Consider the following 26,545-nt stretch of genomic DNA (forward strand, 5'->3'; position numbering starts at 1 on the left):
TCATGTTTTGAGACTTAAGTGGTTCCATCTTCCTCACAGAAAACACTTGCTGAATACAGAGCTCATGCATTTCTCTTTCCAGCAGGTGGAGCATCAGTTCAGTCACTGAGTGTACTTAAAGGAGGGAGAAATGCAGCTCAGTTTATAGCATCAGCAGCTGTGCACCTGGCTTCTTTGCAGGGCTGGGAGAGGAGCACAGCGTGTCTCATTCCCATTTGTAGCCACGCAATTCTTTGCGTATCGATGGTGTTATTCTTCAAACCTGATCTTTCTTAATAGCTGCTTCTCCACCTTGATGTGCATAAAGAGGAAAGAAGTAAATGGTACTCAGGGAAGGCCTAAACCTTTTCATCTTGGCTGTTTGGATTGGAAATACTTTAGGATTTGATATTCTGAAAAACTTCCATCAGTTAACAGCGAATTTTCCACGCAGTTTAATTAAAACTGGTTCACATTTTTGTGAATATGAAAGTAAAGATTTTTACTGTGAGCATTCTTGACTGTGTTTGTCAGCTGGAGGCTTCCCTGCATGTTTTATTATCAGTAAGGACTGTGTTCCTTTGTCTGTCTCTAGCTCCTAGGGTTTTTCTTTCAAAGTAGAAGTTTGCAGAGGAGAGGAGGGAACAGTATAATAATGAAAGCTGCCCCAACAAGTAAGCACAGGTGTCCAATCCACTGGAAATGGGAATTTGGTCTACCTGAACAGTGCCTGCATTGTAGCAGAGAGGGCACTTTGCAGACATTGCTGATTCTGTCCAGGGCTCAGAGGCAGTCAGTGGAACATCCATTGCTCGGGGCTGCCTTTCTCCCAGAGCCTGATTGCCCGAGCAGAGCTTGTTAGACACGCGCTGGATTCCATCCAAGCAAGGCTCTGTATGTGGCTTCTTCGTACTTAACGTTGAGCAGCAGTGGCTTTCTTTTGATGGATGACCTGGTATTAATCAGTGAGCCAGGACTGTTGTAAGCTAGCATCTTGTATACAGGAGATGCTGAACGTAGATGCAGGTCTGTAGTTTTTATTTTTATAGCGTCATATTCCTTCAGAGTTAACTTGAAATTATGCAACCACGTTCTTTCCAGGACCTATTTATAGCCATCTAGATACAGGGAAAGCTGTTAGAGAGGCACTGCCAGCCTCTTCACTGTGAAAATTGCCCTATTTTATCTCTTTATTCTCTTATCATCAGTCTCTGTTATCTACTGCCTTGGCCTATCCAAAACACTTATCAGAACTATAACTGCAGTGTCGTGAATTAAAAAAGATGTTCTGCCAATGTAAGGGAAGTGGAAATTAATGACCACTAATATATTCTTTGTCAGATTTATCATTTGGAAATATCAGTGAAGTGGATGAGAGTAATGATTTTTTGTTTCTCTTTTGAGGTAATCTGCAAAAATATTAACTAAGCAAACTGCTAGGAGAAGATATTGAAACATTTCAAATAGCACAAAATATTTGAGATATCTTATCCTTTGAAACAGTCTTTAAGTCATTGTTAACTATTATGAAGCTGTGTTCAGTAAGAGCATTTTCTGTAGAACAGTAATTCTTCCAGAACTTTTATCTTAAGCAACAAAGCTTGTTCTTCACACACTGCTTCTCTAATCCTTTCCAAGATTACAGGGAAGGAAAGCTATTTCTGTAACTTACGGGCGGTATTCTGATATCCATTTAGCTATTTCTGCTTGAAGATGATGGTGTTTTTTCTCTCTTCCCTCCCCACCTGGTCAACTAACTGCAGTGTATGTGGTGAGTAGCTCTCTGCCCTGGTTAAGGAGCAAGTCATCCCTTTTGCCATGTTACCTAACAAAGTTATGGTCATTTCTGGAAGTTATCATGGGAGAACAAAAGTAACAAGTAATGCGTCCTCCTTTGTTTCTTCACAAGTGATGAAGTTTGTAAAGGAGTCTCCAGGCAGCCCGTGTGTGTTTGATGATGGTAAGAACAAAGATCAGAAGCAGTAACCAGGTTCTCTTGAAGATGCCTTTCCTTTTCTGCAGTTCAGCAGCATCAAACCAGCATCCATCGCCTCTGAAGAGATGTACCATGTCCTGCAGGAGTTGGGAGTTGTGGTGAAACTTCTCTACTTCTTTCATGCTGTCAAGCAGAGGATTTGCAGAACTGATCCGTAACATATGTTTCCAGAGTCTAAAAAGAAATGAAAGCAAATAATTCATATAGCAGTCAATTGTGATACAGCACACAAGAGGCATTGTGAAAGCTGAGGAGTTACACTTAATGTATTGTATCTGTTGTTTTCAGGGAGGTGAGAATTTGAGAGCAGTTAGAAGATGTATTTTCCTAGTGGGGTCTAATACCAGATTCTACACTGATGTTTTTTCTTTTGTTCATTTTTCTCTTCTGAAGCGGGAAGATTTATTTCATGTTTCAGCATTTCTTTAGCTGTAGTTGATATATTTCCTCCTGCAGCATGGTGTGTGGGTGTCCAGGAAGCACTGTGGGCAGCTGGGGGCTGCCGAGTGCCGTCACGTGGCAGGTCAGCTCTTCTGGTTGGCATCTCTGTGTTAGCTTTGCCTTGGGATAACTTGGAGTAGCAGGAGAAAGGAGCCATGTCTGATGGATGCAGATCCATGCTGCCCTGATATGACATCCTGTGCTTTCACCGTGGGTCGCTTCAGAGTTCCTTCTTGCAGAGCGATCAACTGAAATATGGAGAAGCATTTTAGAGAGAGACATTGCGTTGTCTGAAAGGAGTCAGTACAGCTGGGAAACACGAACAAGCTTCAGTATATGCTTGTCTCATCATGTATCTGGCAAAGCAGTAGGGACCTTCAAACTAAACGTGAGTTTTTGCTCAGTCGAGCTTTTTGTGCTTGGTGATCACTGCAGGTAAAGCGTGTGTGTGCAATAGTTTTGGAGCGTGTGAATAAAGGATCACTTCAGGTTTGAAAGGAGATTTAGCTTGGGTTTTGGGAGGCTTGGCAAACAGCTTGGTTTTTAATGAAAAAAGCATGTGTGCAAACTGTCTCTGTGGAAATGATTAGCTGAGCTTTATGGGCCCATATTCTCCAGTTCCGTTAGTAGAATATCTCTGTTGGCAAAACTTGACAGTGTCTTTGCTTCTAGTTGGCAAGTTACTGGATTAAAAACAAAAAGTTTTCAAAAATTGGTTTTCTTTTGCTGGATCCTTTGTAAAGGATCAGGTAAAGGGCCTGCAGGAAAGCTGGGCAGGCAGTCCTGGCCGCAGTGTATAGTGAGAGAACAAGGGATGATGGGTTTAGAACAAAATTCTTTACTCAGAGGATGTAAACTCCAGCTTTGGCTGTTTCTTCTTTCCACGTCCTTCCTTCTGTAAAGGACGTCTGTATGTAACAAATACGTGATGCTTATCCATAACACAGTTCTGAACATTTTGGTTTTTGCATCACTTGATGTGTTGGCCATAATTTGCAGAGCAGTCCCCTGTACGACTCATCACTATTCACAAGTTATCCACAGTGCAGTTCATGTGAAAGTTTGTCTGTTAGTGAGATAAAATTTTGTGTTATGCTATTGGTTAAAACATAGAAATCACCATATATGTATATTTTTTTATTAAACCTTTTGCTATTAATCTCATTGATTAGCGCTGTGAAAGGATGTGCAGGTACCAGAGCAGGCTGCATGAATGCTGGCTGCGTGTATTACTTGTTTCCTTCCTCAGGGCATTGTTCAGCATTCTGTAGTGCTCGCTGTCTGCTACACGTCCCTGGAAATCACTCCCCTGGAAATCACTCCGTGCTGTCAGAGGTCTCTCCTGTCAGGTGTATGTTGAGACAAAAGGAAGCTTCAAAACACGATCCAGGGAAGAAAATACGCCGTTAACATGGAGATGGGATCCAGCCAGGAGGTGCTGTCTGAGATTTAGTCTCAAGTGATTAATATTTTCTGAAATACAGTAAAGTCTGCGGGAAGTGAGTCACAGCTAGAAAAGGTTGTTGTCTCCCCTGTAAAACTTCCAGAAATCCATGCAGTGCCTTCAGTGTCAGTGAAGGAGCAGCAGCCGCAGTGTGGCATGAATATGGGAGTTGTGAATGAAAAATGATGGCTAAAGCTCATCAGCAAACTAATCTTTGGAATGAATTTTTCCGTGTTGTGTATGTTATCTGACATCGGGCAGCAGAGCGTGAAAAATAAATCTGCTGTTTCAAATCTATTTGACAGTGATTAGAATTTTGCACCGGGAGAAGGAAAAATAGAAATCTGTAAAAGGATAAATAACCAAAACACCTTTATATTTTGCTGCCCTCATTTTCAAAGAGTGTAGCTGTGCAAAAACATCATGAATCAAAGGCCAACGTGTTTGCTTTGGAATCAGTAGATCTGTATCCCATCTCTAGTTTTCTTTGTAGAAGGCTGTGATTTAGTGGTAGCCTGATAAATAAACCGCCCAAGTGTCTGTTGGGAAAGAACATCAAGAGACAAAGAGTCTGGCAGGTTTCTGTAACTGTGCAGATGGCAGTTTCCTGACAAAGCACACGGGGAGACCGAGTAGCAGGATAAGCAAAGGGCAGAAAGCAACTACTGAGGTCAGAGTGAGCAGGGAGTGGGAGCGTGGTACTGGGGAGAGCAGAGAGAGGGTAACGTTGTGTGTAAAGATGATGGAAAGGTGAATTCATAGAGCTCAGGAAACAATGCTGCAAGAAACAAATGAAGCAAAGAAATCTGTAGCTATTGGGAAAAATAAATGGACAAGAAGGCAACGTTTTCTTAAATAATACAAGGAAGGTCAAGGGAACTGGTGTGATGTTCAGCAGGGAGGCCCATTAATAGGTGGCATCAGGAATGCTTTTGTGTCTTCTCTCTTATCTGTAAGGTGATGAGTGGCTTAAAAACTAAGGCTACTCTGAGTCAGAATACTTAGGGAAATGTTTCAGATAGTATGAAGCTGATGAGATTAATCACTGAGTACAGTGAGGAATGCTTGGAGCAGTCTGGCCCACTGACTTTCTTTGAGCATTTGAGGACTACAGAACAGAGAAATGAAATAACTAGTTTCTAAAATCACAAATGAGGAATTACAGATCCATCAGTGTAGTCCTCCGAGTGGAACTAGAAAAAATAAGCAAAACAGCTACTGCAGTACACATAAACTTGGCAAGGAAACGAGAGCACAGCCAGCATGGGTTTATTGGGAGCAAATCGTGTTGGAGGAGAGCAGTTCCCTGTCAGAGCAGAGCAACAGGCATTGCCTAGCAGGAGGGAATAGTGTCATAAAGTCTGTGTCTGGCTTTTGACAGTGCCTCTGAAGGCTTTGTCATGATGGATGTGTGCTGTTGTAAATAAGTGAGTATAAGATTAAATTACTTCAAGATTGGTGGTAGCTGCTCAGAAGGGTGCAGACACAGAGTAGCTATCAGCCCTTAACTGGCACAGTTAAGTTTTGAGATGGTAAATTGGACCACTCTGGTATTTGCATCAGGCTATGAACAACAGCCTTCGTTAAGTTTTTGAATGATGCCAAACTAGAGAAGAATGTGAGATGACTGGAGGACAGAAGAGCAGTGACAAAATTGTGCAATCAAATAAGAAACAAAGAAAAGGGGAAGGTTCTCTATTTTGACCAGAACAACTGGGTGCAGAAATATGATTACGTGAGAAATGTGCTGCAGAAATAGATCTGGAGTTGGTCACAGGAGGTGAACCTGGCGAAGAGACTGAAGGGAAGACTGAGCATACTGAGGTCTGGTTTCCAGGAGGCACGTGTGCTGCTCTCCCTGATGAGAGGGACGTTGAGTCCAAACTGGGATGCTGTGCAGTCAGATGTGAACCCACTGGAGAAAGACCAAAGGAGTGCACCAGGAGTGAGAAGAGCTCAAGAGTAAGATCTGCGTGGAAAAAGGCAACTGTGACAGCTGAGTCTAAGAGAAAAGAGAGGAGTTAGAAATGCAGGAATACCTAACTGACTGCTGCAAGGATGAACATGGTACGTTCTGTATGCTTGTGGTAGGTCAGATGAGAAATAATGGGCTTAGATTTCAGCGAGGAAGATGAAGGGTACGTGTTAGGAAAATGTTGCCAGGGCAAAAGCTTTTTTAAGAAGGGAGGCAGAACGGTTGGGGATCTGTGATCTGATGTTACAGGGCTTTGTTGGCAGATTTCAGGAGACATCATTTGGTGTCTGTTGGGAATAGTTGCTTAGCCCAGGTAAGCAGTCGTAACCTCTCACATTTTCATCTTTGGGTACCAGTGGTGACTTCTGCAGATGAGTTGGGAGCTGGGGCATGCTGGAGTGTCCCTGGGTTCTGCATGGATGGCCTCACCTCTCCCTGCCCCATCCACCACTGGTGCCATTGATAAGCACCGCCTTCATCACTTGATGGAGATCTTAAGAAAATTTCACTGTATTTTCAAGGAGAATTACAAGGACTACTAGAACGTGCCTTACATTCCCTGCAGGTTTCATATATTTTAACTAAGGAAAATGTCCACCGTGTGTAGCTGGTATTGAGAGAGCATAACCACTCACCAGGATTTGTTGGCCTTTAAGATGATTGCAAGATTGACTCTCAGGTTCTCTTCCCATTCCTTTGGAGAGCATTTTCTGAGTGAAGCGAAGTGAAGGTTCCATTTGTGTTCATCATTCGTTGTTAGAATGAGGTTGGACCCATCCAGCATTCAGGCAGCGCTGCAAAGAAGCAGGGAGCAAATGTCTTCCTGGGAGCACGGCTATTTTCAGGAGTGCTTCAGCGGAGCAGCTCTGGAGCCGGGAATAGCAGCAGCGATTGTGCTGTGGTGGTGAAGTGGCAGCAATTCAGAGCACGGAGCCAAACCCTTAAAGAGCCATCGTCTGTGTGCGAGAGACAAACACCTGCCAGGAATGGGAACAGCGGATTTAAAGTGTGCTGCGCGTGCTGTGCAATTAGTATGTATTTGGGGCAGAGCAGGGGAAGAGCAGGGAAATGAGAAGGGGAAATAATGCTGAAGCGCTGGAAGGCCGCGTATAAATGAGCCGTGCAGATTTCTGTGCAGGAGATCTCTGCGCTGCTCTTATATAACGTGTGATGTTATGTTGGCTGCGCCCTCCCCTTTGTGCGCTGTGTTCGTACAGGCGAAGGCAAGCAGGGCGGCCGCATTGTCTGGGCAGCGTACAAACAGCCGGGGCTGTGATTAATATGCTCCGCTGTTTGCTGCCTGGATCGCTGCGAGATAGAGGCAGGGAAGTAATTAAGCTCCTGGCGGCGGGCCAATACACATATGGGACTTGTTCTGAGCGGGAGGAGGAGGAGGACTGGAAGGAGGAGGAATGGAGGAGGAGGAGGAGGAGGAAGGCGGGAGGCAGCCCTGGCACCGCACGCCCGCGCTTTTGGCTGACTTTCAAAAAACCGGAAGAAAAGCGTCCGGAGCGCTAATTGTAGCCGGGTCCCGAAGTGAAAATGTTTTGTGACAGTTGCAAGAATTTAAAGAGGAAGGAAGATCGGTTTAGTGTCAGCTGCAATTAGATAATCAAAGCTCAGAAGCGCCGCTCGGCCGGGGCCGGGCCCGGCCTGCAGCCTGCCCGGCACACAGCGCGGCTCTTGGCAGCGCTGCGGGATGAGGCTCTCTCTGCACGGCCGACATGTTGCAGCGCAGGACGTAGATGCAGGAGCGGGAGCAGCTCTGCACGCAACGTAGCGTTTCCTAGGATGGTTGGGCGGCTCCTTGCTTCAGGTATTTTATTACCCGTCGGCCTTTCTTAGAGCCAAAGGGGGAGAGGAAAGCAAGCAACCAACAACAACAACAAAAAAAAAGCGGAATCCTAACCCTGAGAAAATAGCATCTGCTGCTGTTAAATCAATTTATTACATAACATTTCAGGGAGAGAAGCAGCAGCGCGGCGTCCTGAGCTCTTGGCTGCGTTTCAGGTTTGATAAAATGGCGTCTCCGCAGCGAGCCGTGCGCCGGGCACAGCTCCGTGCCATCCTGGGTGCAGCCGCTGCTGCTGTGGCAGCGCTGTCTGGTTTGTGCTTGTTGTCTTGAATGCCTTTAAAAGGTTCTGGCATGGGAGCAAATGAGCTACGTGTTCGTGTGGTGGTGCAGGGAATCGGAATGGGCTATAACAGGCTTTCCCCACTCGCGTGCTGAACTGGGGCTTGGTTTTAGAATGAAGCGGTTCCGGTCGGTGCTTCCATCTTTTGTCTGCCGTAATGCATTGTGTGTGGGTTTCAGGAGTTCGGCTTGCCAGCACGTAGGGGGCAGCAGGTTGCATCAGGTCGAGGACAGCTTCCAGATGTCCTCTGCCCCACACAGGGCACGGCAGGGCTGGATGTGGCAGGTAACCCGCAGCCCATGGGTCTGGGGTCTGTGGTGCTGGCTGACACACGTTGAAATCTACAGCGGGAGCGAGATGAGGGGTATCTGTTTTGTTCGTTCCCTTTTAAATCAAATCTGTACTTATTAATAAGATTCTCATTAATAATTTATCCTAGGCGGTGCCGCTTTGCACTTCCCTCGTACTCCGGTTCGTAAATCAGCTGAACGTTAATTATAGTTGAGGGTGCGTAATTGTACTGCGTATTGTTCAACCTAATTACTGTAATGGAAGTTAGGAAGAGAGAGCTAAAAACAACAACAGCAAAACAGCCACGAGGAGCCCGATCGCAGACGGTGTTTTCAGAGGAGGAGAAAAGCGTTCGCCTTTGTGCAGGCCAAGTGCTCTGCTCTCACAGAAGCACAGGCAGCAGCTCCTCACCTCTCCCTCTGCTCGTTCGCATTTGCAGCCTGTGGAAGCATTTAACGTGATTTTGCAGCTATTTATTGATGTTAGCATACAAAGGCAGAAACGTTTTCTATTTTTCATACCTACTGAGCAGAAATCTGTGAGGCAAGCTGGCTGCAGTGCTTAAAAGCAGCAGTCTCCTCCTGCCCCAGTATATTACAAAAACAAAAGCCAATGCTTTTGGTGCTTACTGGTGACACTGGTCAAAGCTTGAGCAGTATGGTAGCTGGTATGCCTGCAGTTTGGCAGAATTTGTCATTGAGTTTGGGTTGCTTTTTGTTTCTTTCGTTGTTGTTGTGGTTTTTAATTAACAAAGAGGGCCGTTAATCTCAGCGTTCCATTAATTCCCTTTCCCGATCACAGGAGGCCTTGTTAGCCAAGAGAGCCGTGTTGTACAAAGGGTGCAGAGTTCACATTGTCAGGCACAAAGTATTGGTCGTAGCAGCAGTTGGACTTCTGCAGTGCCTCAGCAGGGCAGGCTGCTGACATGACTACACTGTGCTTCCCATCTCCTCTTGCTGCGCTTCCCATCTCCTCTTGCTGTGCTCGCAGGAAGGATGGAAGCTCTCCTGATCAGCTGCCGTGCTTTATTTCAGAGCTTTGCAGGAGTAAAGAGGAACTGATCTTTAAGAACCGACATTTTATTGGTTTCCCTGTTCCAGTCTTAGCAGCTTATAAAATAAAGCCGTGGCAGTTCTTGCAGAGACGTGGTTTCCTAGAGAGTTGGAGGGGATTTTTGCGTTCAGAGGAAACCCCGAACAAACAAAACAAAAAAATTTACTAGATTTAATCATATAAAAATATTTTCCTTTCGTTATTTCTTCTCTTAGTGTAAAATCCTTGTGGGTTAAGTTTCACTTTGCTATTTTCAGGTTATTTGCTTTGTAGGAGTGAACTACTTTAAGGTTAGGGAAAATGGAAAAGTGTCTCTTGGATGTTTGCTTCTGGAGACTCTGTATAAAAACACTCTTTTCGGGGTTTGCTCTGTGCTGGAAGTCTGTTATCTTTGTTTAGCAGCAAACTAACAGCTCTTGCAGCTTTCTCTTTATTTAGTGGGATTTTAATCTGTTCCCTTCCTTACTGTTTTTATAGCAGCACTCGGTGTTAAAAGCAATTGCTGCAGTTCCTACTGGGACACTGCGAAGCCGCTGTCTCTGGAAAATGTTGCCTGTCTGGAGCTGGAAGAAAGCTGTGACTTCCAAGCAGCTCCTGCAGGTCGTTTCTTAAGGCAGGTCATCAGGTCCCTGCTCGCTGCTGCCATGTTTTCACAGATGTGAAAGCCCAGATTCCGACCCCAGAAGCTAAAGGGAAACACGCAGAGCTTGTTGCTTATAGCTTTTGGGAGCAGCTTCTGTCTTGAACCTGCAAGAAACGCTCCCTGAGTACATTTTTCTTTCATTTCTTTGTTGTTGTTTTCAATGTGATAACCCTACTGCACTGCAGCACATGCCACGCTGGAAGGGGCTGGATTTAGATTTGACTGCTTTGCTTTTTGAGCACATTCCTTGTGAGAGCTGCCAGTGTGAATTCCTGCTGGCTCCTGACCAGGGATCAAGCAGCACAGGTACACTGCTGTTAGTGGGAGCATTTATTTTCTGTCGAGTGCTGGAATTAGTGCAGTCCTTATCAAAGGAACCTCTTTCAGATTAGTCAGTGGTGGTGGTGGTTGCTGTTGAGGCTGTAATCTGAATCTTGGCAGCTGTGCTGTTGGAAGGGAGCAAATACTGAGTTGCAAGTGGAGGGTTTCTGAGCTCGTGCTTCCTGGAGCCAGACGCGGCTGCGTGATGCTGTCCGAGCTGAGCACCGAGCCCAGCTCAGGTTCCTGACCGTTCTAGCACAGGCAGCTTTTGCTCTGGATAATCCCTTCCTGGTTTGGTTTGTCTGTTTGTCTGGCTGCTCTTCCAGATCCCACGCCTCGTGTCACGTGCAGTTCTGCTCCCTGCTCAGGGTTCTTGGAAGTTGTGTTCTTGGTCTTTGTGCCGTCCCTGCGCTCAGTGATGCCCGTGCCGGGTGCAGTGCCCTTGGTCACTCAGCCTGCCCTGCCTGACCTGGGGCAGCACTGCTCTGCTCCTGGGTGGAGCTGATGGTTCAGCTTTGGTGAGACCTTTTTATTGGAACTGTATTTCAAGCTGCTTTTAAATCTTCCTGACATGTCAGAAACGTACTGCTGAAGCTCACCACCCACTGTGTTGAAAAAAAAAATCACACACAACTCCTCTTATCTGATTCCTTGGTTACCTCAACTTCTTATCTGCTGGCCTTGGCTGCTGCAGCTCTTTTCCTTTGTTTGTTTCTGCTCTGCTCAGAATTCTGCTTGGCTCATATTTCTGACCCAGTCAACCCAGTTTGAGTCATTTTGCAGGCTTCCTTTCACTTTCCCTGTCTTATCTGGGATTCTGGTCTCCTGTTTAACACCTTCATAGATTATCAGGTAAATTTTTAACCTTTTTCCTCAGCTCTGTAAGCGCTCGGTTTTGTGTGGATATTACATGATGCTTTCCTCCTTGCTGGCCATTGCATGCAGGGGCAAGAATCCAGGTTGGTCTAACCAGATGCACCATGTTCTCTTTTGGGTTTGTCCTGTAACTGCCAATTATTTAGGTCTTTCTGTGAAACACTAGGCTTGTCCTCGTGTTGTGAGAAGGCAGAGAATGAGCTGAGGCTGTATTCTCCTTTCTTTAACATGCGTTCTTCCACTTATTTTGAGATGAGATACAATTTTCCCCGGGTTAGTGTGTTCATTGTGTGTGCTGATAATCCGCATGAGGCAACGGCTCTTGCTTGCAAAGCCACAGGTGAAATGTGTGAGTAATGAGACTTTGTTCAATTGAGAACCTTTTCTATTCTTGGAATAATTTTTTCACAGTGTTGGAGTACCTTTAATTGGAGGCAGTTGGAGGAGCTAATCACACCAAAATATTTGTGATTCAAATCAACGTATATTAGTCATCCTCTGTAAAACAGCTTATTTGGGAGGTTTGTTGTATACATATTACCCTCAGAACAGTCTTGTGCTTCTTGTTCAAATCTAATGTAGGCTAATTGATCAGAAGAATAAAAGTCGTGCTACTGCAGGTTTATGACTAGTAAAAATTATTGGCAGCCAAAATTTGTAACGTATAGCTGCAGTTTTCTGCCTCCTTTAGATGAGTGCTTGGAAGATCTGCCCGAGGATCACACTGGATTACTTGCCATGAAAAGAAACTGAAAGGAGAAATCTGTACTGAATATCTTTTATAGAGAACAATTGGGGTAGAAAGTAAAAGCAAAAACTTGTCTGAGCTGGAGTCCTTAGCATGCGGATGTGCCTTTCAGTACAAGTTTGCACCCTGGCAAGCAATTAGAGGTTCCAGAGCTTCTTTAGAAATTGAATAACATCTTTGTGTTTAAGGTTTGTGCTCTGAAGACCGCCTTCCGAATATCTGTGCAGTATAGCATTAGTTTCACTGGGTTGGGGGTGGACTTTGGACTTACTTTGGATGCTATGTGAAACTAAAAAGCACATTTAAATCCCTTGCAAATCGTTCCAGAGCTAATTTTCTCGACCAAACTGTTATTATGAAATGCCTATGTGTTCTCTGCTGTATCGTGTTAGAAAATGTGTTTGAAATTTTAGAACACTTTGCACTTAAGTGCAGAGTGTAAAGCGTTACAGCTCGTGACGTCGAACAGGACCTAACGTTGTCTTTGTGGTGCTTGAACCCTGCACTCATTTTCAACCTTTTTGGATTCTTTCAGATCTCAGTCACAGTGGATTGGGAGACCATTATGAAAATTCCCACTGGGGACAGCAGCCCACTTTCAGGAGTGAAGGCAACTGCAGCTGGGATAAAGTGATAATAGACAGGACTGACAAGGAAGCGTGGCCTTCCATCACAGGAGCTGAGACTGAATCTGCCTCAGAATGTACTACAGACACTGACTCTGCCTCCAACTGTGGCTCAGAGAACAGTAGCATGGCTACAGGGAGTGCCCAAGGCAACTTCACTGGACATACAAAGAAAACTAATGGCAATAATGGCGCCAACGGAGCACTCGTCCAAAGCACTTCTAACCAGAGTGCCCTTGGAGCTGGTGGAGCCAACGGCAACGGCAACTCGGCCAGAGTGTGGGGCATGGCTGCAGGCTCTGGCTCTGGCCTAGCTCACTGCTCTGCCAGCGGTGGGGATGGCAAGATGGACAACATGATTGGAGATGGTAGAAGTCAAAACTGCTGGGGTGCTTCCAACTCAAATGCTGGCATTAATCTTAACCTTAACCCTAATGCCAATCCAGCTGCCTGGCCTGTACTTGGACATGAGGGAACTGTGGGAGCAGGCAACCCTTCCAGTATTTGCAGTCCGGTCAGTGCCATAGGTCAGAACATGGGCAACCAGAATGGGAACCCGACAGGCACCTTAGGTGCTTGGGGAAACTTGCTGCCGCAAGAGAGCACAGAACCACAAACGTCCACTTCTCAGAATGTGTCTTTCAGCGTACAACCTCAGAACCTTAACACTGATGGACCAAATAACACTAACCCCATGAACTCTTCACCAAACCCTATCAATGCAATGCAGACAAATGGACTGCCGAACTGGGGGATGGCTGTTGGTATGGGGGCCATCATCCCGCCCCACCTGCAAGGCCTTCCTGGTGCTAATGGAACATCAGTTTCTCAAGTCAGTGGGGGCAGTGGTGAAGGAATGGGCAGTTCAGTTTGGGGGATGTCCCCAGGTAATCCTGCCACAGGAAACAGCAATTCTGGGTTCAGTCAGGGGAATGGAGACACTGTGAACTCAGCATTAAGTGCTAAACAAAATGGATCCAGCAGTGCTGTGCAAAAGGAAGGAAACGGAGCGAGTGCGTGGGATTCGGGGCCTCCATCTGGTCCTGGGGTACTAGCGTGGGGCAGGGGCGGTGGCAGCAGCGGTGTTGGCAGTATGCACTCTGGAGCTTGGGGCCACCCCAACCGTAATGCCAGCAACGGCGTCAATGGCGAATGGGTCAAGCCCCCAAACCAGCATTCCAATAGCGACATCAATGGGAAAGGATCAGCGGGGTGGGATAGCTCTAGTGTTACCAGTCCGAATCCTGCCATGCAGCAGGGCAACGAACAAATAAACTCTTGGGCCAAAGCTGCGGCGTCTGGCACCACAGCTAGCGAAGGAAGCAACGACAGCGGTGGAAGCCAAAATGAAGGCAGTACTGGGAGGGAGGGGGCTGCGGAAGGCAGGAGGAGGGACAAAGGGATGATAGACCAAGGGCAAGTTCAGTTGCCAAGAAATGACCTTGACCCCAGGGTCCTGTCCAATACAGGGTGGGGACAGACCCCTGTAAAGCAAAACACTGCCTGGGAATTTGAAGAGTCCCCGAGGTCCGAACGAAAGAATGACAATGGAACGGAGGCCTGGGGTTGTGCAGCTACTCAATCTTCAAACTCAGGGGGGAAGAACGATGGGTCCATCATGAACAGTACAAATACCTCTTCAGTATCTGGGTGGGTCAACTCTCCGCCTGCAGCTGTTCCAACAAATACAGGTTGGGGAGACAATAACAACAAAGCACCAAATGGCCCAGGGGGGTGGGGAGAGTCAGCAAGCTCTACTACTGTTAATAATGCTGCTGCTGCCAAAAGCGGCCACACTTGGAGTGGGACCGCGAATCAGGAGGACAAATCACCTACCTGGGGTGAACCTCAGAAACCCAAATCTCAAAACTGGGGAGATGGACAGAAATCAAATCCGACCTGGACTTCAGGAGGTGGAGATTGGGCAGATTCATCATCTGTTCCCGGACACTTGGGTGATGGGAAGAAGAATGGATCTGGATGGGATTCTGACAATAGGTCGGGGTCAGGTTGGAATGATTCCACGAGGTCTGGGACCAGTGGGTGGGGAAATGGCACAAACAGCAAGGCTAATACAGGTACAAGTTGGGGGGAGTCTTTAAAGCCAGGCCCCCAGCAAAACTGGGCTAATAAACCCCAGGACAACAGTGTGAGTAACTGGGGAGGAGCTGCTTCTGTAAAACAGACGGGGTCGGGATGGGTTGGTGGGCCAGTGCCAGCCAAACAAAAAGAGAACTGTGAGGCAACTGGCTGGGAAGAGCCATCCCCACCGTCCATTCGCCGCAAGATGGAGATTGACGATGGTACCTCAGCTTGGGGCGACCCAAATTACAACAACAACAAGACTGTAAACATGTGGGATAGAAATAATCCTATCATTCAGAGCAGTACCACAACCAATACCACCACCACTAGCACCATTATCAACACAAACATGGTTGAACCTCAGCCATCGCACCAGTCAAGTGCCCAGCCGAACCGGTCCCCGCTGCTTGGTCCAGGTATGGCAGTACTGCTGTAAGCTCTGTTATTCCAGTAGCAGTATTACTGAGTGCTCTCAGGCCCGAGCACTGTGTAACGGTGTGCTAAAGATAAGATATCCTCTGTTTATTTCGTAGTGTAAATGTTTTTTCTTTACTCTGAAACAGCGGTGTTAACTGCCTCTCTTGAGCACAGAACCCATGAAACCTGGCAGAAACGTTTCCAGAGTCCAAACTCCTTTATTTTCAGGTTCTTTCTAGACCTGACACCAGCATGGTGTTTTCTGTTTCTGCCAGTTTCTGCTGCCTTCCATGGTCTGTTTGGCAGTGCTGCTCTGGTGAATCTGAGATCAGCTGAGATGTGCTTGCAGCACGTCCTGGTGAGCCATTCTCCAGGCTGTGTATCTGGGTGACACGGTTGGTTCTGCCTTTTTGCAGCAGATGTTCTTTTAGAAATGGCACTGGAGAGGAGCTTGGCTGGCTGCACAATGAAGAAAAGCTCTAACCAGGATCAGGCCATTAAAGCTCTGGGTCCTTGGCTTGTGGGTCCGTATTTATGTTGTGAGGTTCTTCACAATTAGTTAGCACCTTCTGCCCTCGCAGAGTTGGATGTCTTTTTGCTAACCTCTCTTCTGTTCTTTGTCCTCTGGTACTATTAGTCAGTCTTTATTCTTGTTTAGACACTAAGCATCTGCTGCTGTCTACAAACCCTATCACTTGGCAGCAGATGTTTTTTTGGCTGTTGCGTGTATCCGGGCTGATGCTGTTTCTCTCTCTTCTGTTTGCTGTCATTTATGTTGAAGGTTCTCCTCCATGCTTTCAGGTCTCAAGCATGGACAGTATCCTGGGCTTTTATGGGGTTCTCATAAAGCTGCATTGGTTAAAGATGTTAATATTCAAAGTGGATGAAAGAAAACATTCCCCCTTCAGCTCTGCTCCAGATACAAGGGTGTAAGCATTGTATGTCTGAGAAGTGTATAGGATTTTTTCAAACGAAAAAGAAGGTGCTGTTGTGGATGAGCAGCAAAAGAATAAAAATGGGAGAGGTAAAAAAGAAAAAACTGTTTAGAGGAGAGGCACTGAAGTAAATGCCACTGGAAGCCCTGCTCTGCGTCACAACCACAGACATCTCAGATCTGATCTTGCAGTGCTCTTGAAAATTTTTCATCTGATTTTGTTTTGTCTTGGCCGTGTCTGAGTATTGGCTTTTTAACTGTGCTTTTCTCCAAGCAGGATTTGTTCTCCTTCTCTTATTTCCATCATTTTTTTTTCTTTGATGTTGTGAAATAATTCAAACTGAATGTAATGTCTGTACAAAAATAGTCTCATGTTCCTTACTCCAGTCAAATATTTTTAACAGTTGAGGATATCTGTTTTTGTTGAATAACGTGCTCCAGAAAGAGAAATCTGCTACGAGGTTTGTACATGGCCACGCTCCATTTATCGTTTGTCTGAAACTTATTTCGTCCGTATTGAAACCTTCACCCACAGAACTGAGAATTGACATTCCTGAACGGTAGCAAAGTGCCTGTTATTAGTGCAGTTGGGTTGGTTGGGTTGTTCTCCCCCCCTCAGCTGAGCTGTGGGTGATTCCATGTGTTTGTCAAACTGTTTGTGTGCAGAAGTAATGAGGAGCTTTCCTGGCTCACAGGGTGTTGTCATACCATGTAGCATTATTTTCATTTAACCCCAGTTTCCTTTCCTGTTGGTGAGGAACATGCCTTTCCAACCTCTGCAGCGGGGGAAGTGAGTCGTGTAGCCAGGACACCTCTGTAAGCCAGAGGCACGTTCATCCAACAGTGGTTCTTTTCCACGTGCAGTATTTCTGTGCAAAACTTCTCCTGCGAGGGCCCTGACGTGCTTTGCCAATCATTGTGCCATCCTACAGCTGCACAGCCGCCTTCCCTGCTGATACAGGAGCAGAACTGTGGATTCCTTATGACCTGAAATGAATGATAACAGGCACAGGCACTGATAACCAAGAGGTAGCTCTTAGTTTTGCTGTACAGAACTAGTTACTGGTTCACAAAGGAGTAGCAGTTCCTTTTGAAATAGAAGTTCATGCTGTGTGAGCCCAGAAACGGAGGCCAAGTTACAGCCTTGTTATTCAAGTTGTCACCCATCCTCAGAAGTTCTCAACATTCTTTGGAGAGCTTAAAAGCTATTGATGGGAAGCAGATGTTGGTACACACTTCATGAAATGCATCGTGCTCTAAGGAATTTCTTTGTGTGTTGTAAATAAATGTGCACACAAAACCAGGGTAGATATGTGATAAAAATGTACTCCTTTCTGGTTGTAGTAGCTCCCCCCCAAGCCAACTGTGGGTTACTTAGAAAGACACTGACAAAAGGTTTTGCAAATAGGGATAAGCAAGGAGATTTTTGGATCCAAAACAGCACAGATCTTTCCTGCAAGTGCTAGGAAGAGCTCGATGCTCTCTTGTGAGAGGAGAGATACCAGGTAGGCAGACTGACGGGCTTCCACCTGTGCAAGGAAGCCAGCTGAAGGTAAGGCAGGCTTTCCTACTGAGATTTGATGTTGAAAATCAGGAGTCTAGAGAATGAGCAGCTCAACTTGTGAAAAAATTTAAAACGAAGTTGGAATTCTGCTGCTGCTTCTGTAATCTCATGCTGTTCTGTTGGCAGCAGCTCCAGTGCCACTCGGAGTCTGTGATTTATGTGGAGCAGGAGATGGAAGCAGTGCATCTTCTTTGAACTTCCATCAGAGTGGATCCTGGAGCAGCTCCAGTCTCCTTTAGGGCACTCATTTGGAGCCTGAAATCCTTTTGTGTGCACTCAGCTCTCTGAAAACTACGTTTTAGGGGACGGCCAGGTGTTACTGAGGAACACGTCCTCTGCTTTCACACCATGATGATCTCCTTGCTGAGAGCCAGGAGCTTCCCCAGTGCCAAGCCATGCAAGAAGGCATTGAGCCCCCACTGCATGAGCCTTTCAGGATGGGACCTGAGCTTAAGGGGTACAGGAACCTTCCCTTGGGTACATACCTGAGTGCACACTGCTATAGCTTGTTTATTGGCTGTATGAGCAGACTAATGATACACAATCTCATTTTTCTCCTAAATCTCTTCCATTTCCATCTGCATAAGGCTCTCATACGTTGGTTTGCCTGCACTGTAGCCATATGCTCTGGTATATATCACAGACCAAAGAAATTCAAGGAGAACCATTTCTATCATCCGAATAGCTATAGGGTTATTTTGAGGGAAAACAACTGCATCCTGCCATAACTCAGTTAACGTTTCACTTTCCCTTGAGGATTTCCTGTTGGCTGAGGCCCAATGTTAATTATGTTTTTATTTCTATAAAACAAAACTCTGCCAATGTGGCCATATTCATTACTCTCTGTGATCTCTTTGTTTCTTGCAATTCTAACAGTTTAAAAACTGCAGTATTAATGCTTTACTTTCTTGCCAAGGAACCCGTTAGCAGGGCTTATCCTGTTGCAAAACAGCATTCAAGCAGAGCCATTTGTTTGTAGTTCTGGTTTTTGTTCTAAAAGCACGGGGCTTTTTTCTTAGGAAAGCCTGCATGTGTGTTATTTTCAGAGAGAAAAATAGTAAGAACTTTTAAAAATGGAAGACTAGCTCAGATTTGAGGCCGTTGTGAAGGGATTTTGCTTCCCAGGAGCTGTGCAAAGGAGCTCAGAAGTATCTCTGTGTGTTGCTTCAGCCTTCTGCAGTAATGTTTGGGATGCTGCTGGGGCTGTGGGCTCCTGCAAGCTGTGTTCCACATGTGACTGTTTCAGATCAGATGCATGCTACATGTTGTACAAATCAAGGAAAAACCTAATTTACAAATGACTCTTCCGGAGATTAAGCAGATATCTTCTTTCCACTTAACTTCAGGATTTAGCATCATCCTCTTGAAAATGTAACCTCATCCTCCTTGTTAAGTTGGTAAAGCAGAGCCGTGCAAAGGTAGCGCAAAGACGGCGATGCCACGAAGCAGGTCCTTGCCTCCAAGGGGAAAATAGAGCCAGAATTTGTATTTATTGTATTTTATTTGGGTTGGGGTACTTTCAGGCATTATCTTTCACTGAACTTTAGCTCCCTCGTTATTTGTAATCCCGTATTATTTATTTCTCAGTGCACATCTGTGGTCTTCATTCAAAATCAGCATTGATTCAGGAGCCTCAGAAGGACCAGTTCTTTGGCATGTTTCGTCTGTAGCCCTGTACACTTTGCTTTTCTGATACGTGGCTTTTGATTTAAGGCTGATTCTGTGAACTGAGTTGTTTCCTTCTTAACCAGTCCTGTTTCCATTTTGTGAGCCAGAAGCTGCAGAGCCTTCGTTCATTGGAATAAAACACATGCACTTAAATAGCATTCATCTCCAAAAACACTTCTCTCAAGCGCTGATGTTCAACTACACAACCAAACTCCCACGTGCAACAAAAGAAAGTTAAAAAAAAAAAAAAAAGCAACACAGCAAATAAAACTGGGACATAAAACCTTTTTGTAAGAGGTAATGGACGTGTTAAATTCCAGATCTGTTGCACTGGTCTGTGTTCTGTAGGTTGCAGAAGCAGTTCCTGGCACACACAGCTCCAGCACTAAGCTCGGTGGCACACGGATTTAAGTGCATTATGTTCAAGCCAGACCGAGGCAGTTTCTTTACAGTAGCTTATGTCTTTTAATGAGTGAAAATAATACTCTGCAGGAAAGCAGGGACTTTACCTGCTGGTCCTCGTGGCTTGGCTATAGATTGTAATTGCAGTGTTGTCTAGTTCCGCTGTAAAAAGAAACCTCACAGCCTCAGAGAAGGGATGGGAGGTGAACGCAATCAACCATGGGCTGCAGGGAAAGCTTTAAGGAGTATTAGCAGAGTACATAATCTGCATTGAAACTGTTATCAAACAAATAACTTGTTGCATACAAGGTGTGAGTAAAGAGACTTCTGAAACTAAACCAAAGAGATTTTTAATGTGCTTAATTATAGTTACTCTGTCAATTCCTGGTTCATGTTCTTTCCAGAGAAGGGCTTGAATAAAGCGTCCGTCTTAGAAATGATTGACATCGATGACCCCTCCTCATCACTCTTCCTCCTTCCCTCGCTCCAGCAGGCTGGGGAGAAATGCCTAACGTCCACACGAAGAGCGAAGCTTCTTGGGGAGAGCCATCGTCCCCTTCTGCTGCAGTCGATAACGGCACGTCGGCGTGGGGGAAGCCCCCCAGCAGTGGGACGGGGTGGGGAGAGAGCCCTGCGGAGCCGGCGGGGACCTACGGCAGAACAGCCGCTCCAGCTGCTGCCCCAGCACTGTGCAAACCAGGTACGTGTGTGGGCATCACGGGCTGGGGAGAAAAGGCAGCGGCGTCTGCTCCTGCCAGCCCCTGGGTGGGGCTTCCCATTTCACTGCGTTTAAAGCAGAGAGTTTCTTGATGTGATTTTCAAAACTCCTTTATGTCTCTCGAAACTTCTGAGATTGCGGATACCAGATTGGTTTAAAAGCATGAATTTAACAAACTCATCCAGTGAATTTAAGCTTAGAGTACTTTTTGTGTACTCTAGGAACAGTACACTGTAAATTACAGAAGCATAGGAAACAAGGAAACTGCAGGACAGTATGACCAGGGCCTGAAGGAAACCTGTATTAGGTTGAGAAGAAACTGAGCTCAGTTGAGATGGGATTGACTTTGGTAGGAGAAGAAACACGTGAAAGTGACTAGTCCTAACTTCACTCATCCGTTAAAGTGAGGGGGTGGATATCTAGTTTGGGAGCACCGTGAGCACGACTTCTAACAAAGGTTATTTGATAAAAATCTTAAATCTCCAACTGCCCTGAGGGCTACAGGTCTGGTTTGAAACTTCTCTTCTGGCTGTGGTAATCTGGTAAGTTTTATTGCTGCTTAATGCTGCAATGAGAGATAGTTAAAAGTCCCAGAAAAACTAATAAGAATGAGAGGTCTTATAATAATCCCTGCTTTAAGCAGAGTAAACAGAATGAAACAGATTGAGCTGGCACTGCCCCATCGTTTACTGCTCAGTGTTCCTTGCAGCCTGCTTGCTCCTTTCACATCTCGTTTTTCTGAGATGTGAATGAATTTCTGACTGTTAGTAACCTTGTAATTTGGTTTTGTTCAGTGGAAGAATGTCGTAGCTGAAATGGTGAGATTCACTGAAGGCAAAATTATACACAACGAGTGTGTGGTCATACTTCTGGTTCCTTGTTCCTAGGAGACAGGAAGGATCACAGATCTGTCTCGTTTAGGGAAAACAAGTAGGATTTGCAATTGCTGGACTTCGTTCTTCTGTGGCTGTATTTAGAGCACTTTTTTTTTTGTTAGCTTCAAAGGAGGAGTCCTTATCATTTAATGCCAATTAAGCTATTTGATGAACCTCTGTATCTTTTGAAAATACTTAGATGCTAGCATGTAGGATGTGGTATAAAAGTCTGTTCCTATAAAATGTGCATAAAATTAGATCTGATTTTCTTCTCCCTCTTTCCCTCCAGCTTCAAAATCTATGCAAGAAGGCTGGGGCAGTGGTGGGGATGAAGTGAATCTCAGTACTAGTCAGTGGGAAGATGAAGAAGGAGATATGTGGAATAATACTGCTTCACAAGAGAGCAGCTCCTCCTGTAATTCCTGGGGGAATGCCCCAAAGAAAGGACTTCAAAAGGTGAGAAAAAATAAAACTGATCTCTGCGAATGAGTAGAAGTACAACACAAAGCTTCTGGAGTCAGTTGTTAGACAGGTGTCATGCAAGAGAAAACCTCTATAAACATACCTCTGACACCAGAACACAAACACAGCTCACCACTTCCATATTTGAGTACAGCTTACCTTGTTTCCAGGGCAAGTCTGAAGAAATGATGATGTATCAATGGGAAAAGTGTTAAAAGCCTTCAGACACTTTGTGTGGAGGCAGAAGAGCAAGCAGTAGTTTGTCATGGAATAGTCCAGCAAAAAAATACCTATTTCCAGTTTGGAGAAACAAGTAGATAACTTTAAGGCTTGTATAGGTGTGAGAAGAAAACAGTTCTGTACTGATGCCATGCTTAAGCAAGACCATACAGTTCCATTAGGACATCTGTTGCACAAGTCTTGCTTCAGGACAAGGCCAGCCAAGAATTTAGGGTGCATTTAGTCAGTCCACTTGCCACTCCATTAGCCAACACAGGCTGTAATTAGCATAATGATTCAATCAAGCTGGTCAGTTTTTTTTAATTCATTATCATTCACTGCCAAAGGTTACAATAAAATACTTAAATTCAAAGGTGACTTGACCACTAATCAAGTCCAATAATAAATGGTATATGGAACACATGTTGAGCTGAGATAGTTCGGTTGATCTCTGGCAGAAGGGAAACAGTTGCATTGTTTGTAGAGTTCTGAATGCTTTTAAAATTAATGCACTAATATATCTTACCATAGCATGTACTACTAGTAAGAAAAAGCGATTGTGTACTTGATGTACATCTCACTGGTACGGGTATGGGAAGCCAACCATTAATGGAATCTCCTGCTTGTTCACCAAGGGCATGAAGACATCTAGCAAGCAAGATGAGGCCTGGATCATGAACCGCCTGATAAAACAGCTCACAGATATGGGCTTCCCTGTGAGTAGTGCTCATTGCTCAGCATAGCTGGGGCTTAGCTGTTGTAGTTTGTACTTATCAGTGTGTTGGTCAGTAACTACAGAAAGATATTGCCCTCTTCAGACTGGGAAGCATTTTCATCACCTGCAATCAGAAATTTACTTCAGTTTCAGAAATCTGTTGTAAGCTAGCAGAGTGCTCTCTCAGATTGCTTGATGGCATTTATAGAACTTAAAATATTGAGAGTTTTATGGTGTTACTTTGAAGTTCAGTAATAATTCCTTATTAAATAGAATGGAATGAGAATATAGCTGTTTTTTTTTTTTAATGAAGGGCACATAGCACTAAGTTAACCATAGAAAGCAGGAAGAAATTGGAATAGCAGAAGTCTGTGGCTTGCCCTTGTAGCTGTGTTACATACTTAACAAACTGAACTGCTGTGGGAACTGGTAAAAGCAGAGAAAAAACACACAGAGACAATATTTGTGCCACTGAGTAAATATCAAATTGAGTATTGCAGTCTGTTTTCTCAGTCTTTAAAATCTGTTAAGCACAATTAGTTTTTCTCTTAATGTGACCTGTATTTTTGACAGAGAGAACCAGCGGAAGAGGCCTTGAAGAGCAACAATATGAATCTTGATCAGGCCATGAGTAAGTATCTGTGCAGCTGATCGTTTTTCTCCTCTAAAGCAACATACCCAAAGCTCTAGATTCTGAGAATTTGATCTTGTCCAGTTCAGTTGAATGTCGTGTTTTTACTGAAGGTTTTTGCTTTTGTAAGCAGGACATAATAATGCTGGCCAATTCACTGTCTTTGTGTCACCTTCTTGAGTCCATTTTCCCTTTCTGTGAAGGTGCTCTGCTGGAAAAGAAGGTGGAAATGGACAAGCGTGGAATGGGAGTGACTGACTATAATGGAATGGTCACCAAACCCCTTGGCTGCCGCCCACCACCAATCTCCAAAGAGTCTTCCATGGACCGCCCCACCTTCCTTGACAAGGTAGGTTCAGAAGTGTGAATGTGAAGTACAGGTTGAAACTGTAAACTGGAGAAGTACTGGTGAACCCTACTGAATGCTTAAAAGGCTGTGTGGAGAAACGTGGGATTTTCGTTCTTAAGTTTGTGTGAATTTAGTGCTTGTGGAAAGGACCACCAGTCTGGTTCCCCTTAGAAATAAGTAATTGTCATTCCCACTGTTACAGTGGAAAAAGAAAACCTTAAAAATCAGTCATGCAGAGATATAGAAATGAGAAAAAAATGCACAAAGAAACAGAGTGGGGAAAGCCTTTTACTCTCCGAGTCCTGGGAGTCAGAGAGTGACCCTTGCTCAAGTTAATATTCAGATACAGTCAAGGCCAAAATCTTCTAATTCTTGTTTTCATTTTGAACTGCTTCAGTACTTCAGAAAATATTCAATACTTAGTCAGGAATAAAAGTTCAGTACTTACTCAGGAATAAGGAGCTGAGGTATTTTTAAGTCAAAGAGCAGACACGGTCATAAACAGCTTCTCAGATGAGCTCCCTTTTCTGTGGTCACATATGACAAATTTTCCAGCACTGTGCAGTGAGTGAGGAGGAGGGCTCAGATGTTAGTGGTGGCCAAGATTCAGAATGCCTGAAGAACAGAATGTAGGGAAAAGTGCAGCCAGATCTTCAGTAGGAAATGGGAGTTACAGCCTGATGCAATGCCCTACAAATAGACTCGCCAGAACACCTTAGAATCCCTCCCACCCCAAATTATTAATAACGAGGAAGCATTCTGTGGTGCCAGTCTTTATTTCTTGAGTTACCGAGTATATTGAGTTCATCAGAGTTGATTTTATTTATTTTTAGGATGGAGAAAGCAGTGCCTTTTACAAGCTGTGCTGAAACCAGTTCATTTTACACAAGCTATTTACAGGATTTGAGACAGGAATGATACCTAGTCTTGTTAACACAGATTGTATTAAAAACTTCACTGGCCAGGAATAATGATTCTTTCCAGTCAGCCACCTTGTGTTTTCTTACGGTCTTAAGTATTGCACTAAGTTAAGGTGTGAACTGTGGCAGGATCCCAAGTATTGTATTAAGAAAATGAGCATGGCACTGTGCTGGGACACCTAAAAAAACACTGACCTTTTAATGCCCGCTGGAAGTCTGTCTGCTGTCATCATAGCCTGAACAGGTTGCTGGGTTGCTGTTCTGGTACAGTGCAACCCGTAAAACAAGTTAATTTGATTAAACACTGCAGTGCCTTATATAATTACGAGTTATTTATACTAAAAAATGAGCTTCTATGTAAAGCTTGCTTTAGAAGATCTTTACATACCAAAACTTTTCGTGATAGTTCAAATACTGTCACGGTGTCATGGCGATTTCCTCCAAAGTTTATAAATCAGAAGAATGCTTTTCTGCTTTTTGGGAATAATAACCTTTGTTCTTCTAGGGGTTCCTAGTCATTAGGGTGGTAAGACAACATATCAGTTTGTGTCCATTGTAGTCTTGCTCCCTAACAAGTGAGGCTTCAACTGGCTCTTCTTTTTCTCCTCCTGCCACATGAAATTCATCCTTAACTATAACCTAACTATTTGTTTGTGTCCAACCTCAGTGAGTATGTTAACTGAAAGATCCCTCTCATGGTGGAGGTCACAAAATCAGTGCATCATGCCAGCTAACCTTTTCTTTTCTAGGGTAGAAATGGTCTTGTGCAGTGGATTTATTGCAAAAGGGAGGGGTATATTATGTGCAGCATAATACGTAATTATGGAAACATATGTTAAACACAAGCATTGAGAAGGGAGTCCTAGAATGATTAGTATTCATACAGCAAGTAAAATCTGTCAGTCTAGGCATAATCTGTCACAGTGACTTTAGTATGACAAAGGAAATAATCCCAAACTGTATTTGTTAGTGTTGAGCAACTAAGTGAATTAAACAAATACAGCCTCTACACTAAGAATAGATTTTTTTTTCCCAGTGATATTCTCTCTATATTTACATCTCATGCTGTTGGAGCAGCTCTTCTCCAGATACTTTCTGCCCTTCAAGGTAATGCTTCAGAGCACAAACCTGGAGCTGCCTCATTCTGAACAGGCCATCTACCTTTTTCCATGGTTGGTGCCACAGCTGCACAGGGCTGGCTGGCTGGCATTCCTGATTTTACCTGTGCTCTTGCCCTTATCCTTTTCCTCAGTTTTAGTCTCCCAGGGTTCTGCTGCAAGAAGTTATAAGCTAGGTTAGCGTGCTCACTGCTGTCTCAGTCAGCTGATTATCAGTGCTTAACTCATGTATTCTTTATTCTGTGTCACGTTGGGTCAGTCTTTGGCACTCAGTGCTTTTTTAATTGTATTATTTTTTTCAGGAAATTCTCTCTCCCTGTAGCACCATAAAATGAGAAAGGAGAAAATCCAGTGGCTTTGAGAAAATAAAAAACCAGCCTTGCAGTACTCTGTTAACGTGGTCTCGACCACGTTATCTTAACACTGGGTGGCAAGTATGCCGTACTTAGGCATCAGGTTTGCTTGAAGATGTTACTTGATGTCTTCTGGAGACATCAAGTTTGTCAGAAATTTATGTAAGGTGTTCCTGGCAGCATCCTGAAGGATAGCAGAAGTAAGCCCTGAGTGTTTCATATGCTCTTTTCTGAAACTGTATGGGCTTGGTCCTGGATACCATACCTGAGCACTAGAACTCCTTCTGATCTAAAGATTATTGAATGTATGTGGTTGAAAGTCAGGTGAATGTTCTGAAGAGAAGCAGCGTCAGCCATCCTTGGCATTAGGTTAAGATCATCTTCTACGGGGCTCCTGAGGTTCATGGTAGACTCATTGTTCCTCCTGCTCTCCTCTACCTTCCCTTCTTTACTCTAACTCACATATCACTGGCACAGAACCCTGTCTTCCTTACTAATGCTGCTTGCAGTTGTCCTCCCAAACTCTAGAGCATGTAGGAAATTCTCCCCTTAGAAAATAGTTTTGGTCTTTGATCTACTCTTTTCCT

General features: G+C 44.6%; 1 protein-coding gene across 7 annotated transcripts in view; it reads left to right on the top strand.

Annotated features, from left to right (window-relative positions):
* The window catches only part of TNRC6C (trinucleotide repeat containing adaptor 6C), an 82,923-nt gene that overhangs the window by 37,472 nt on the left and 18,906 nt on the right, over nucleotides 1-26,545 (top strand). For 6 of the 7 annotated variants that reach the window (XM_065735150.1, XM_065735154.1, XM_065735153.1 and 3 more), the window contains 6 exons: nucleotides 12,438-15,029; nucleotides 20,089-20,298; nucleotides 21,481-21,647; nucleotides 22,508-22,588; nucleotides 23,161-23,218; nucleotides 23,422-23,567. In XM_065735150.1, coding sequence (XP_065591222.1) covers nucleotides 12,438-15,029; nucleotides 20,089-20,298; nucleotides 21,481-21,647; nucleotides 22,508-22,588; nucleotides 23,161-23,218; nucleotides 23,422-23,567 — 3,254 coding nt within the window. The remainder of the gene's footprint in view (nucleotides 1-12,437; nucleotides 15,030-20,088; nucleotides 20,299-21,480; nucleotides 21,648-22,507; nucleotides 22,589-23,160; nucleotides 23,219-23,421; nucleotides 23,568-26,545) is intronic. The other variant, XM_065735151.1, reaches the window with a different exon arrangement.

The sequence above is a fragment of the Cyrtonyx montezumae genome, unplaced genomic scaffold (genome assembly GCF_038088225.1).
Source record: "Cyrtonyx montezumae isolate F1298 unplaced genomic scaffold, pur_monq_1.0 scaffold_19, whole genome shotgun sequence".
Taxonomy (NCBI): domain Eukaryota; kingdom Metazoa; phylum Chordata; class Aves; order Galliformes; family Odontophoridae; genus Cyrtonyx; species Cyrtonyx montezumae.